The following is a 14194-nucleotide window of genomic DNA, read 5'->3' on the forward strand; positions in this document are numbered from 1 at the left end:
AGTGAGTTCTGGGTTCAGAGAGAGCCTGTCTCTGATGAGGATGGTGGTGATGATGATGATGATGATGATGATGGCGATGGCAATGGTGATGGTGATGGTGATGGTGATGATGGTGATGATGATGCAGAGAGCAATGAAACAAGATAGTCACTGACCCCAGCTTCCATACCCATTCATGGGTGTGAGTACACACACACACACACACACACACACACACACACACACACACACACACACGCGCGCACGCGCGCGCGCGCACGCACACACAACCTCAGCTGCAAAGGAGCACATGCCTTAAAGGAAGAGAGAGCACACACAAAACGGAGCCTGCTGTGCCCGGAGAGAAGCCAGCAGTGTCAGCGAGCTCACTGGCATCAATGGTCAGACCAGGAGCCAGGGCAAGGGGCCGCCAGCTTAGAACACCCTGGCTCATTCCAAGTCCAGTCTTAAAGGGAACAGCAAAACAAGCCCCGGGACTTTAAACAAGCAAAATGCTAAGCTCTGAGTCCCTGGGAGGACAAACCTCAAGCTGTTTCTGTTTATTTCTCAAGAATCTAAAACATCTCAAGGAAGAATCGCGCTTGGCTCTCCCTCTCCTGGCGTTAGGATTCTCAAAAGCTCAAACACTGTGCTAACAAGACAAGGGCCTCCACACTCGTAGCAGGAAACGTGGCGTTTTCCCAGGTTATGATCTGGCTTCAGGGAAGGGAGAGGATGGGGACCACACTGTAGCAGAGGATTTATAAATATAAATTACCGGATAAGAATGTTTTCCAAACATCTGTCAAAAAAGTTAATTTGATCCAAGAGAAAGGAGGAGTAGGGGAGCCAGAGGGAAGCCAAGCACAGTGCCTGATGGGTGTGACGTTAGTGGGTCTGGGGGGATCTGAGCTTGAGCTCCCGTGTGCCTCCTCTCAATAACACCTCAAGTCTGTCCAACGAGGCACTGGCAGAGGTCGATGCACTGGCCTGAGCGTTCGCCTCCCATTCTCTCACGGCATAGCCAGTGTGAGACGTGGGACTCTGACACACTATCTGAGTGGGGGGGGGGCGCGCAGATGCCACGCAGCCTGGTTCAGAAGCAGCGGCTTTTGAGTGAGTCAGACCAGAGCTCAAGCGGAGAGCCTGCTGCCCACCTACCGGCCGTGGAATCCTGCGTTCGCAGTTTAAAGTTTTCTCCCAAGGCACTGCTCATACACTGGGGACGGCTGTCTCACGAAGCTGCTCCAGACTAAATGAAAATATGTACAGTGTCTGGTATAATGTCTGACGTTACAGGTAGTCAAGGATGGTTCAGAAACAAGCTTACCCCAGGTCTACATCAGCTCAGACACCACGACAGGTTAGAACAGCACAGGCAGCAAACAGACAGCCCTGAGGATCTGGCCGGTCTGTATTTCTCCTACTGGGGATGGGAAGACGTGAGGACTGAGTAGAATATGCTGTTCCAACTTTTGGGGGACAGAGGTTCAGCAGGTAAGAACACTTACTGCTCTTTCAGAGGACCCAGGTTCAATTCCCAGCACCCACATGGTGGCTCATAACCATCTATAACTCAAGTTCCAAGTGGTGCAATCATGTGTAAGACATTCATATACAAAAAGGAAAACTTTTGCAGCTTTCCAAAGACCTGAGCAGAAATGATCCACGGCTCAGCTCGGTGTCACTCAAACACTGGCCGAGCTGGAGACAAGACCCTGACTTCTAAGTGTTCTACTGTGCGCGGCTGGGTGGGCTGTGCTCGACATCAGGTTAGATCCGCTGCCGTGCCGGCCAAGAGCAAGCCTCTACCGTTCAGCTTCTCCATCCCAGATGCCAGTTACGTGCAAACCTCTTCACTTGCAGGTTCCAGCACCCCCTCGTGAAAACGAGGGCACTCACCGTTGTCCACTCCACTTCAGCTACTGTCAGCCAAAGACGACAGCGGGCAATTGCTCACAGCCAAGGAAGTTAAGTGACAGGAGAAGTCAAGAAGGTGAGGAACACCGCCATTCCCTTTTCATGGTGACAGGCATAATGAAGAAAATAAAAAGACAGAGATGTTCTCCGATCCCAGTTCTGCCATTAACTCAGCCTATTATCTGGGCTTCTCTCTCTCTTATGGCTGCTGCTTACTGCACGCTTGGCAAACATGCTCCTGGTCCTGGTAAGGAAGACAGACCCTCCAATAGATTATAGCAAACTGGAACCCACAGAGGTCTGTCTGTGCAAAGGCTTCTGAAGAGAAAACCTGCACAGAGGAAGCTAAGACACAGTAAAGAAAGTCACCGAACCTCTGTGCTTCAAATGCAGCCCCGCCCAACTCTGCAGCTGGTGAAAGATGGAGTAAAACTGTTCTAAATCCGTAGAGACTGAAGAGATGTGGAAGTATATAGTGATTCTATTACATTACCTGTAGATGTGCTAACCACATACAATGTCAGCGTGTCAGTATTCATTATAGGATGGACTCACTTGCATGGAGGCCAAAAGGCTCTCTGTGATCCAGTTATAATAAATAAGGGCATTGGGTTGGATAATTCTAGTTGATTTGCATAGGCCTCACTACAGATCTTGTCCCCTAGCCCCTCAATGCCAGCTTCACCACCTACTCGAGATGGCCTTTTATGTGCTTACATTTGTGAAACTCATCAGTAAGTTGCTATTTCAATCTATGTTTCTTTCATTTGAAAAATGTTGCTCCTTTTGACTTGAATTCCATTCCTGTTCCATTTTTCTTTTCACTAAAGTGAGAAAGCAGCGCCACCTACTGGACCCTTACAGATATTGCTTCTGCAATTTTCAGTACAGGGGAAGATAATCCCATAGTCTGAATTTTTTGCAATTTGTCAAGGCCAGATAATACCCACGTGGGTAAAACTCAACACCAAAAGTAACACTTAGTGGGTGGAGAGAGTACCACCCTCCCAAGATTTTAATTCCCAATACTATCTATGGTAGACCTAAACGAAGCTGTTGCCTGCATTCGTTGACAAAACATGCCTGGCATGGAAGAGGAACACCATGCCAAGAACACAATGCTGATCAGAACAGGTGGGAACGCTCATCATGGGTTTAGAGCCTAGTGAAAATCGGGTCCCATTTGTTGTTGAACACCACTCCCACGCCAGCCACATACACTGTCATGTTTAATCCCCAGTCAGCTGAGGATTGAAGGACAGACGGTTTCCTATGTTTACACATGTGAAAGCAAACCCAGTTTACCCAGGATCTCCCCAGAAAGCAGCAGTCAGTGTGGCAAAATCCACAGAAGTACGGCTCTGAAGCCGGTGTTCTTACGCCACCCACGGTGGCAGTCGGCAGTCTCCCGATAGAACGGCTGCCAAAAAGAAACCCAGGCCCGGGGAGCAGACACTACAGGGAAACCCTGCATGGGCATCACAAAGGCTGCACACACATTGGCCAAGAGCCTTGTCTATTTCCCACCACCCCCAAAGCCATGCAGCAGCCTCTCTCCCCGCCACTCAACACTCGAGGAACCACAGTGTTCTCAGAGACGCCAGACTTTAAAGATCTTCAATGATTTGCCGGCCTCATCTGCAGGACCCAAGCAGCTCAGCATGGAGAACAATATTTTAATCAACGCGGTGCAGACCGGGGTCTGAAATACATACTCTCTTGCCTCTTTAACTCAAAATATGAACGTCTGCTCATCTTTGCTTTACATTTTTTAATCTCACAACACTTAGTTTTAATGTTTGGGCTGTGATCAGAGAGATGGAAGGGAGAATCACATTTACGATGATAAAGATTTTAATTATCATTTACTCAAAGATCTCTTTGTGTTGCTTTAAACACTCGCGTGCCACACGCTTGCCAAATACATGAAGTTTTACCACACAACACTATCAGGAACAAAGTGGTACTCAAAAATGCCAGCAGAAGATTAAGCAAGGGATGGAACACTGGGTCACAGCTCATGGTTTGTGGTTTCCAAAGACATTCCCTGAGGGAGCTGCCATGCTCTAGGAGGGAGAGTGAATGTCACTGTGCAGACAGCAGAGGCTGCACTGGGGTCCCAGAAACTCCGGTCCTGAAGGCTGTCACCTTAGCAGGTTAAGTGTTTCAAATGCAAACACAGCCTCTCTGCTGCGCATTCTCTATTACCCCCACATTACTGCCCCCAAGCTAACAAAGCCTCTATTTTTCTTTCCAATCCTCCTTGTCCCCTCTGCTAATGAGAAACTGCGAGTATTTGAACATGTACACGTGGGTTTCAAGTCCGCCTTTGTTACTGATTTGCTGTGAGACTGTATCTCATGTCGTTCAGGCTGTCCTCAAACTCCCTGTTTAGCTTGGAACTCCTTCCGGATCTTCTTGCCTCTGCTTCCCACCATGCCTGACTGGAATTCAAATTCTTCTACCAAATCGCACAGCTTTTTTACTATTTCTAGCCTCTCGTCAAACAAATTGATGGCCTTGGAGACTCCCAACCTGTCCCCTTACATATCACCACCGTGACATTTCACCCCCTCTGGGGAAGCAGCAGTTGTTGAAATTTTTTATTCAGTCCACTGAGAACTGGTTCTTTCAAAGACCATAACTTAAAATGTCACAATGATGTCTAAATTGTTTAAAAGCTTTTTAGGTTTCCCCTCTGCACACCCACAAACTGACGGCAGACCGTTCTTAGCACAAAGACTACATCAGAAGTAACAACAGTCTGGTTTGACTTGGGCGGTGGAGGGGGAGGTTGTTATTTGTTTTGTTTTGTTTTTTGAGACAGGGTTTCAAAAACCCTGTTTAGCTCTGGCTGTCCTAGATCTGACTCTGTAGACCAGGCTGGCCTTTAGCTCCACCTACCTTGCCCCCTCCTCCCCTCGCACTAGGACGACAGGCGTGTGTCACCACTGCCCAGTAAGTATCTCGTGTCAATACTGTGTCACCGCAACCAGAGCGTGCTGTTTACCTTGTCATGGTTGTTATGGTTGGTGGCTTTTATCGTGTACAGTCCTCTGTCACGGACGGTCCCTGCTAAGAATGACTCCCTGCCTCTTCCCTTCTCTCTTAGATGTAGAGGCAGCAATGACATCAAAACAGCTCCAGTTTTAGTTTCCTTCTTTCTCTCTTTTGAGGCAGTATTCACTATACACGTTAGGCCGACTTAGAATCTCCTCCGTAGACCAGGCTGGCCCCAAACTCACATAAATTTACCTGTCTCCGCCTCTCGAGTGCTGGGATTAAAGGTGTGTCATTATGACCAGTGTAATACGGTTTCTTAGGCTTACTGAGAATGATGAAGCATATAATGGAAGCACTTTAAGTAAACCATTCCATTTGTACAAAAGTCACCAATCTTGTTTTGGAGGGAGAGCAGGAGTGGGGCTTGAGCCCAGGGCTCCCAGCGCGGTAGGTGAGCCCCACACTGCTGAGCAACACCCCCAGCCAACTAGGCTTCCCCGGGAGGCCTTGAACTCACTCTGAACCAGGGCACTGTGACCCCCTCCTGCTGCAGCCTTCTAAGTGGCCAGGATTACAGCCACCTTGTTGAGCTCACCACTCTTTCTTAATCCCCAAGGAATTAAGTAGAAGAAAAGAAAACAGCTAGCTTAGGTTTCCTTTACGAGAACATAATCGAGAACATAATCGGGATTTAGGAATGATTACTGGGAGTAGTTGCAGGTCAGACAAAGCAAGTTCTCAGTCGAAAAGGCTTTCGCCCTAAGTCCCCAAACAGGCTCACGGTGACACTTGAAACAAGCTTCTGTGTGCACAGACCTCCCCAGGAGATCATCTTCCCAGGTGCAAGGCACCTACACGAAGCAAAACTCAGGCCATTTGGAGAATCCTCTTACCTTATGTTCAAATGGGGCACCATAGTAACCGTCGTTCAGCCCAAAAATGATTTCGTTTTGGTTGCGAGCGTGAATCTAAGGAAGGAGGGAAACACACAAATTAGTTCTTACTGCAGAGGTCAGGGCAGGACAGTTGTAACTTCACGCGTTTCCATGCTGAAAAACAGACTGGCTAGACCTAAACAATGGAGAGCAAAGAAACCAGCGCTTGAGCAGGTCAGGTGAGCTAAGAGTGGAGCAGAGACCAGGGGGTGAAGACAGTGGTTGCCCATAAGGAATAATTCAGGGAGAGACGACTAGCCAAAGCCACCAGCAGACTCCCCGCCCTCCATTGACCTTCTCTTCCCTTCTGTGAATCACCTGCCTCCTGTTCTCCTGATCCTTACTGAACCAAATGCAACAGTAAAGATGGAGCTGTACTGTGGCCACCATAAATCAAGCAAGAGTTTTCATCTTCAAAGGCAAGACATTTCAAAGTCAGTTTCAAGACTAGCTGGGTCGGAACGTACTGAAAGGAAGAGGACGAAGATTGTGCCCGTCAGAATGTTAGGAACTGAAGAGGGGAGAAAACGTGTGAGTTTTTAGACTTCTTCGTGCTTTTCAAATTTTCCAGACTGCCCATAAAGAACATATATTACTTTCTTAAAAAATATTAATTTATTTCAGGTGGTGGTGGCACACACTTTTATTCCCAGCACTCGGGAGGCAGAGGCAAGTGGATCTCGGTGTGTTTGAGGCCAGCCTGGTCTACAGAGGGAGCTGTGGGATAGCCAGGGCTATACAGAGAAACCCTTGTCATGCAGGCCTCGAATCACCAGATGAACCCTGAAACCCAACATGAGAGGAAAAGAACCAACCCTCAGAAGTTGTCATCTGACCTCCATTCAGGTCATGGCATGCATATGTACAGGCGCGCGCACACACACACTCACACACACTACATGCTCTCTAATAAAACATATATGTATATGTATACATGCATACATATTTTGTTTTTCTGAGGGAGGGCAGAGGAGAGGGGAGGGTAAAGGGGAAGGAAGGGGAGGGGAGGGAAGGGGAGGGGAGGGAAGGGGAGGGGAGGAGAGGAGAGGGGAGGGGAGGGAAGGAGAGGGGAGGGAAGGAGAGGGGAGGGGAGGGGAGGGGAAGAGAAAGGCAGGTACTTCTGAGCTCAGCCAGGAGAGTTCAAGGATAAGCAACATCAGTCACAGGGCTACACAGGCAGTGTCGGGGACACTGGTCGCCCTCCACTCTCTGGAGTAGCCGCTCTCCTTATTGTGGAATGACCCAGCTCCACTGGCTGAAAGAGGAATGTTTAATGGGGCGTTCTTTGTGTCAACTTAATCTCACAACCAAGAGGGGAGTATGTAACAAAGCAGAATGACTGAGGAAAAGCATCTTTCTCAGACACACTCATGCACGCACATACATGTACACACTCATGCACGCACATACATGTACATACACACTCAGACACACACTCATGCATGCACATACATGTACATACACACTTAGGGTGCTTCTGCCTGAGTTTCCCAATTTCAAGGTCCTTTGTGTGTGTCTTTCCCTATAGCCCAGGATGGCCTGAAACTTGGTGCAATCCTATCTCAGCCTCCCTGGGCTAGAATCACAGGTGGCTGGGATCAGACCTAGCAAAGGGGCTTTTGTAACTCAGATGTAGCAATGTGAGTAACTTAAGTAGACACAGTACCACAAGCCTTGTTTTGTTGCTGACCTGGTTCTGTTACCAGGCTCTGGCTGGGCCACAGCTCCCTGTATAGACCAGGCAGAACTCCAATTCATGGCCTTCCCCCTGCCTGCTCCTCCTGAGTGCTGAGATTAGACACATGTCACCTTGCCTGGCAAGTAACCTTTTTTTCATTGCACAAATTTAATTACTTTTTTCTTTTCTATTAATATCCATTATAACTGAAAATGTAGAGAGAAGAGAGTCAGTAGAAAAGTTGTTGACAAGTTACTTTGCAGAGGACGACCCTTGAAAGCTCACTCTGAAACTTACCTGCTGACCCAAGTACCTCAGCCCATCCAAGTGGACTTTCCACTCCATCAGCAGCTGATAGGCGTCGTTCTTTCCACCCCAAATCTTCACCACAAAGCAAGACACAGATGTATCCAGGCGGTCCGGCATTATTCCAAAGTCAAGACTCCTCCACGTTGGATTCTGCAGATGGAAGTTAAGACACACTGTAGATGGGAGTTTTAAGACTCTAGCTTCTTTACAAGAGTTTTGATTAGATGGCATATCATTTTGTTTTTAAAGATCCATAAGGGCTGGAGAGGTGACTCTCTACTGCTGCTCTTCCAGGACCCAAGTCTGACACAGCACCTACGAGGCAACGCCCAACTGCCTCCAACTCTAATTCCAGGGCATCTGGCGCCCCCTTCTGGCCTCTGCCAGCACCAGGCACACAAGTGCTATGCAGACATACTTGCAAACAAAACACCCATATACTCAAAAAACTAAAAGCTGGCAGGATGACTCAGTTGGTAAGAACATTTGCACCAAGCCTGACGACCTGAGCTCAGCCCCCAGAGCCCACATGAAGACAGACAAAAGTCAGCTCCTGCAAGCTGTCCTTTGGCTTCTGCATGTGCCTGGCATGCTCAGACCCCTGCTCGCTGGCATATTCAAAATAAAAGTTTGTTTTAAAGACAAAAGGTATTGTAGACAGATACAACCCTGCAACTAAGTACAGAGACAATGGCACCTCCAGATTTATCAGCTCTTCGCTCCCACTGACATGGTTTCCCTGTGATACCGTCTCTCATTTATTCAACACAACGCATGACGCCAACACACGGGTACAGAGACACACAACTGGTCAACATGCAGGGAATAAGAGTATGTGGAGCTCTCAGCTGGGACAACTGTACGACATCCCTTACCTCCAAGGCTCAGGAATTGTCAAGGAGGAAGGAAGGTAGGAAGGAAGGGGGGCAGATTGTAAGAGCCAAAGGTATGGTCATCAGTACTGCCCAACATGTCAGGGCCGCTGCACAGGTGAACTCGCAGCGCTGGGACTGCATGCACAAGACTGCACAAGATCAAGCTGGCCAAAATGTCAGCACAGATGGGGTGAGCGGGGAGATGCCAAGTTCCACCCCCAGCTGAGGGCTTAAGCCACTGATAGCAGTGGGTGGAGGGAGAATCAGCTTTCAAGGACAGGGAAGGAACTGGGAGAGGTGAAGAGGTGGGGCGGTCAAACCACGTTAAGTGCACGCATGAAATTCACAAACCATGAACAGGGGGCAGCATAGAAACAACGCCCCACAGGACTCCAATTTAAATCTCCACTTAGAGCAGCTTTATCACTGGAGATGCAGTCCAACAGCACAGTGATTGCCTGGCAGTGATTGCCTGGCCAAGGCCCTGGGTTCATTGGAACTGGGGCAAGTCCAGTGGCAGAATCATGCTAAAGGTTACACAGCAGCACGGAAGAGACAGCCAACTCTAAGGAGCAGGGAAGACAGTCACACTTGTGGGAGCTGTGAACGCACAAATAGAATTTCAGCAGATTAAAGTCGAGAATTCCAGGTAACGAGAACATGATACACCAGAGCTCAAAGGTGAGGCAGCAAGTGTGAGCAGGGAACCAAGAGCTCTGCCCAGGAGTGGCAGGCCCCGGCTGGAGAGACTGTGCTGCTGGTGAGGTGCTCAGGCTACCCTCTCGCTGGGACATGCTCACTACCACTCTGTTTGAACGTCATCAAGTCTTGCGAGGTGACAGTGTTTCGGGGTTTGTAACTGAAGTGGACTGTGGGGTTTCGTAGTACAGCCTCGTTATGCACTTCCTACAGCACGAGGCTCTGCTCTTTTCACTGACTGGGAGCTAAATGGCTACCCTGCCAGTCCACAGCCTGTGGTCTGCTGACCGCTGACCAATGCTAACTGCAGCCCACAGTATCACCTCTGCAGAGCTCAGTGGTCGGCCAGCGATTGCTCAGACCTCAAGCCAGTCAGCCCTGCCAATGGAATGGTGACCACTGAGTGAGGGGATGGGACAGCAAACGTTAGACTAAAGTCACCTTACAGACAAGCCAGGGAGGAGCTGGTCCTCGCCAGCTGCCTCAGCTCATCTAGAGCCTGAGAACTCTGCAGGAAAGTTCTGGGCTAACTCTAGTTCTGGAGCCTGAGACTGTGCTCTTGTTCCCCTCTGTTCCCATACCCTCCCCTCTGCTCCCCCACCCTCCTCTCTGCTCCCCCACCCTCCCCTCTGCTCCCCCACCCTCCTCTCTGCTCCCCCACCCTCCCCTCTGCTCCCCATCCTCCCCTCTGCTCCCCCATCCTCCCCTCTGCTCCCCCACCCTCCCCTCTGCTCCCCATCCTCCTCTCTGCTCCCCCGCCCTCCCCTCTACTCCCCCATCCTCCCTTCTGCTCCCCCACCCTCCCTTCTCCCCCATCCTCCCCTCTGCTCCTCTACCCTCCCCTCTGCTCTCCTACCCTCCCCTCTACTCCCCCATCCTCCCTTCTGCTCCCCTACCCTCCCTTCTCCCCCATCCTCCCCTCTGCTCCCCTCAGTCATCACCCTGACAACCACTATCAGCTGTGGTCCACGTACTCTGACCATTGCACCTGGTTTAATCTACACAGATCACAGAACAAAAGAGGAAAGACCGTGTGGCAGACAAACTAGGGTGTCTCCTAGTTTATGTATTCTAGAAATATCAGAACTAAAAAAAGAAACTTTGAACCCGACAGTCAAGCTCGGGTTTTGAAATGAGGAAGCTGAGGCCTCTGGGCAGAGCCCTTTTCAGATAACATTTCTCTGACCGCTAGACTTCAGGCCAGGCCCTTCTCCTGCAGGGGTGCCCCCAATGCTTGCCTCCTAACTGCCAGCCCTACACAGATCCTCTGGAAAGCTGGGGAGTTTCTGCTTACTGTTTCCCCCTCTTAGTGGCCTGGAGACACAGCCAGGATTCAAAGATTTGCTGAATAAACTAAACAATACATTACATTCCAGGTACTATGCTAAAGAAGTCCTCATCAGCTTGAGGCCCCCCAAATAAACCAATCTACTGCAGTGGAAGGCACGGGGTTAGGGTTCCTTTGGAAATGGAGGCTCATTTTCTTATCCGATGTGCATCGTGTTTTCTAAACGGGGAATAAGAACGACCCTGCTCACTCTCACTTGGGTAAAACTATCACTGGGAAGGGGCAGGATGAGTGGTGGTACCCTAAAATGTCCATGTCCATGCTTCCTTGGGAACCTGGGGGCCAGCACACAGCACCAGGCTTTCCTCAAAGGCTGCAGTTTCTCCCAGAGCGTTTCATGTCTCCTGCCATCCTAGTGCCAAGTCCGTACTAGCGACGTGTGTACACATTTCGACTCTTCTAACTCCAGAACCCTGTGTAAAGTAGGTAACAGGAGGAGAAGCTGATGCTTGTCAGACGTGGTCACAGCTGGAGGCTGGCCTCCATCCGAGTCCTCCTGGTGTCTGCTGGGGAGTTCGCAGTCGTGCCCCTTATGAGACATAAGGCACCAGCCTTGTCAGTTTTAATCCCTCCTATTAGCCCTAAAAAATGTGTGCCTGGTAGCACTGTACCACCTAGGGAGTTGCTAAGGAGTTGCTAACTGTGTCTGTGTTGTATATAAACTGGGATGGAAGGAACATCAAAAGGGGAACATCAAGGGATCATAGAAGAATACGTGGGCCATGACAAAAAAAAAAAAAAAAAAAAAAAAGACTTCCGTGAGTTAATTTATTTACCCTCAGATATTGTTAGCCAGTTTTCGCCTGCAATAGCGATTCTTCTGAATCCTGAGAGGCTTAGGGGTTAACGCCCCAACATAAGCCTCGGTAACACACCAGAGAAACACATTCTTCTGTTCAACAGAGACGATCTTTAGACTCAGTGACTTGCAGCAAGCACCAACAGTCTCACAAATATGCTGAACAAAGCAGAGCAGGCCACGTATGGGCTGAGCTAGGCAGAGGTGCTCTTCTGTAGGAAGCCAAGGAAATGGGGAACCTGCTGGCCTCTTCGGGGTGTGTTAGTGATTGGAAAGAGACACAGGAAGAAACAACCGTGCTCCTCTTCTTTTTGTGTGTGTATGTGGGGCTGGGTGTTGTTCTTTGTTTGAGACAGGGTGTTTCTGTGTACCCTTGACTGTCCATTTGTAGACCAGGCTGACCTCCGCCTCCCAAGTGCTGGTATTAGAGGCGGCGTGCACCACCACAGAGGCTCTCTTCTTTGTGTGTGTGTTTGTTTGTAAAACAGTATCTCACTGCTCTCACAGCCACCTTGAACTCAGAGACTTACTGGCATCTGCCTCCCAAGTGCCAGAATTAAAATTGGTGTACCACCAAACCTGACATAAAAAAAATTTTTTTGGTTTTATTTATAAGACTTTTAAATGGAAAAAAAAATCAACATCTTCTTTGCCTACTGTGATGTCAGTCCAAAGCCTGAAGGGTAGGAGCTGGCTTACACCACCTGAAAAGGCAACCACATAACTCCCTATGAGATCACATCACAATAAACACATACATCATTCCAAATTCTCACTACCCGTATGACAAGGTGCTAGAAAAAGCATGAAGTAACCACCTTCCCCCAAAGTGAAAATGGAGACTGAGCAGAGGCACCTGAAGGGCCAGGCTGCATGGTGGGGATGGTGGGATATGGAGCATCCTCAAATGCAGCATCTAAACAAAGACCCGCCTTTGGAGGGCGTGGGGGCTCCTTTCCAGGCTGATATACCAACACAGCGGCGCTCTGTCAATCTTCTCAACAGCCCTTCCTCTGTATGAGGAATTTCCACGCTGGTACATGCAGACACAGACACAGCCCTCCTCTGTATGAGGAATTTCCACGCTGGTACATGCAGACACAGACAGATACAGCCCTTCCTCTGTATGAGGAATTTCCACGCTGGTACATGCAGACACAGACAGATACAGCCCTTCCTCTGTATGAGGAATTTCCACGCTGGTACATGCAAACACAGACAGATACAGCCCTTCCTCTGTATGAGGAATTTCCACGCTGGTACATGCAGATGCAGACAGATACAGCCCTTCCTCTGTATGAGGAATTTCCACGCTGGTACATGCAGACGCAGACAGACACAGCCTGCCACCCATTCATGCTACTGCTCAATATTTTCACTGCCTGGATCCAGACGATCTTTAAATGTTTATGTAACATACATACCATCCCGATGACCAGGTAGAACAGACTGTTCAAGCAGTAACATCAGCTGACTTAATCGATCTCCACTAAATATCAGGATTTATAGTCTTAAGAGTTCACTACTTTTTATCAGAAGTTTAAAAATCAAAAGTCATTTCAGCTATGTGTGGTGGTGCATGCTTTTAATCCCAGCACTCCAGAGACAGAGGCAGGTGGATATCTCTTAGTTTGAGGCCAGCCTGGTCTACAGAATGAGTTCCAAGACAGTGAGGGCTACACAGAGAAATCCCGTCTCAAAACAAACAAACACAAACAAAAAAAAACAATTAACAAAAAAAAATTCATTATGTATTACCAGCATTCATTTCTCTATCATTGTTTGATATCAAGATACACAGCCACAAGAAACTCAACTAAAAATGCATAAAAGCTGTACCAACGTCTTTAACATCACGCACAAGCTGTCTCACTAGAACTCACACTGACAGCACAGCTCAGGCTCCTACTCAGCTCCAGGATGACACACTGCGAACAGCCTTGCTCTCTGCCCTGAGATGGACCACACCTCAGCCTTGCTATCTGCACTGAGATGGACCACACAGAAGCCTTCCTCCCTCTGCACTGAGATGGACCACACCGCAGCCTTGTTCTCTGCACTGAGATGGACCACACCGCAGCCTTCCTCCCTCTGCACTGAGATGGACCACACAGCAGCCTTGCTATCTGCACTGAGATGGACCACACAGAAGCCTTCCTCCCTCTGCACTGAGATGGACCACACAGCAGCCTTGTTCTCTGCACTGAGATGGACCACACCGCAGCCTTCCTCCCTCTGCACTGAGATGGACCACACAGCAGCCTTCCTCCCTCTGCACTGAGATGGACCACACAGCAGCCTTGTTCTCTGCCCTGAGATGGACCACACCGCAGCCTTCTTCCCTCTGCCCTGAGATGGACCACACCGCAGCCTTCCTCCCTCTGCACTGAGATGGACCACACCACAGCCTTGCTCTCTGCACTAAGATGGACCATACCGCAGCCTTCACTGCGTCTTCTACCTTCCTTGCACTGTGACTGCATGTGCTAACCAGCTCAGTCGCCCGCCCGCCCATGCGGACCAGAGGAAGCTGGAAACCCCTGATGAAGGCACAGTTTAACTCAGGGTCACATGTCTGACATGAGCAACATACAGGCAGCTCAAGTGTTAATTTATTCGGCCACAATTCAACTGAAGCAGAGGTGACTT

The 14194-nt window shown here is 49.2% G+C and overlaps 1 protein-coding gene across 1 annotated transcript in view; it reads right to left on the minus strand.

Moving 5' to 3' along the window:
- Uvrag (UV radiation resistance associated) overlaps positions 1–14194 on the minus strand; it is a 227010-nt gene that overhangs the window by 181012 nt on the left and 31804 nt on the right. The window contains exons 4-5 of the mRNA XM_038314080.2: positions 7813–7974; positions 5796–5870 (exon numbers count right to left, since the gene is read on the minus strand). Of these exons, the coding sequence (XP_038170008.1) occupies positions 5796–5870; positions 7813–7974 (237 nt within the window). The remainder of the gene's footprint in view (positions 1–5795; positions 5871–7812; positions 7975–14194) is intronic.

The sequence above is a fragment of the Arvicola amphibius genome, chromosome 12 (assembly GCF_903992535.2).
Source record: "Arvicola amphibius chromosome 12, mArvAmp1.2, whole genome shotgun sequence".
NCBI classification, from domain to species: Eukaryota; Metazoa; Chordata; class Mammalia; order Rodentia; family Cricetidae; genus Arvicola; species Arvicola amphibius.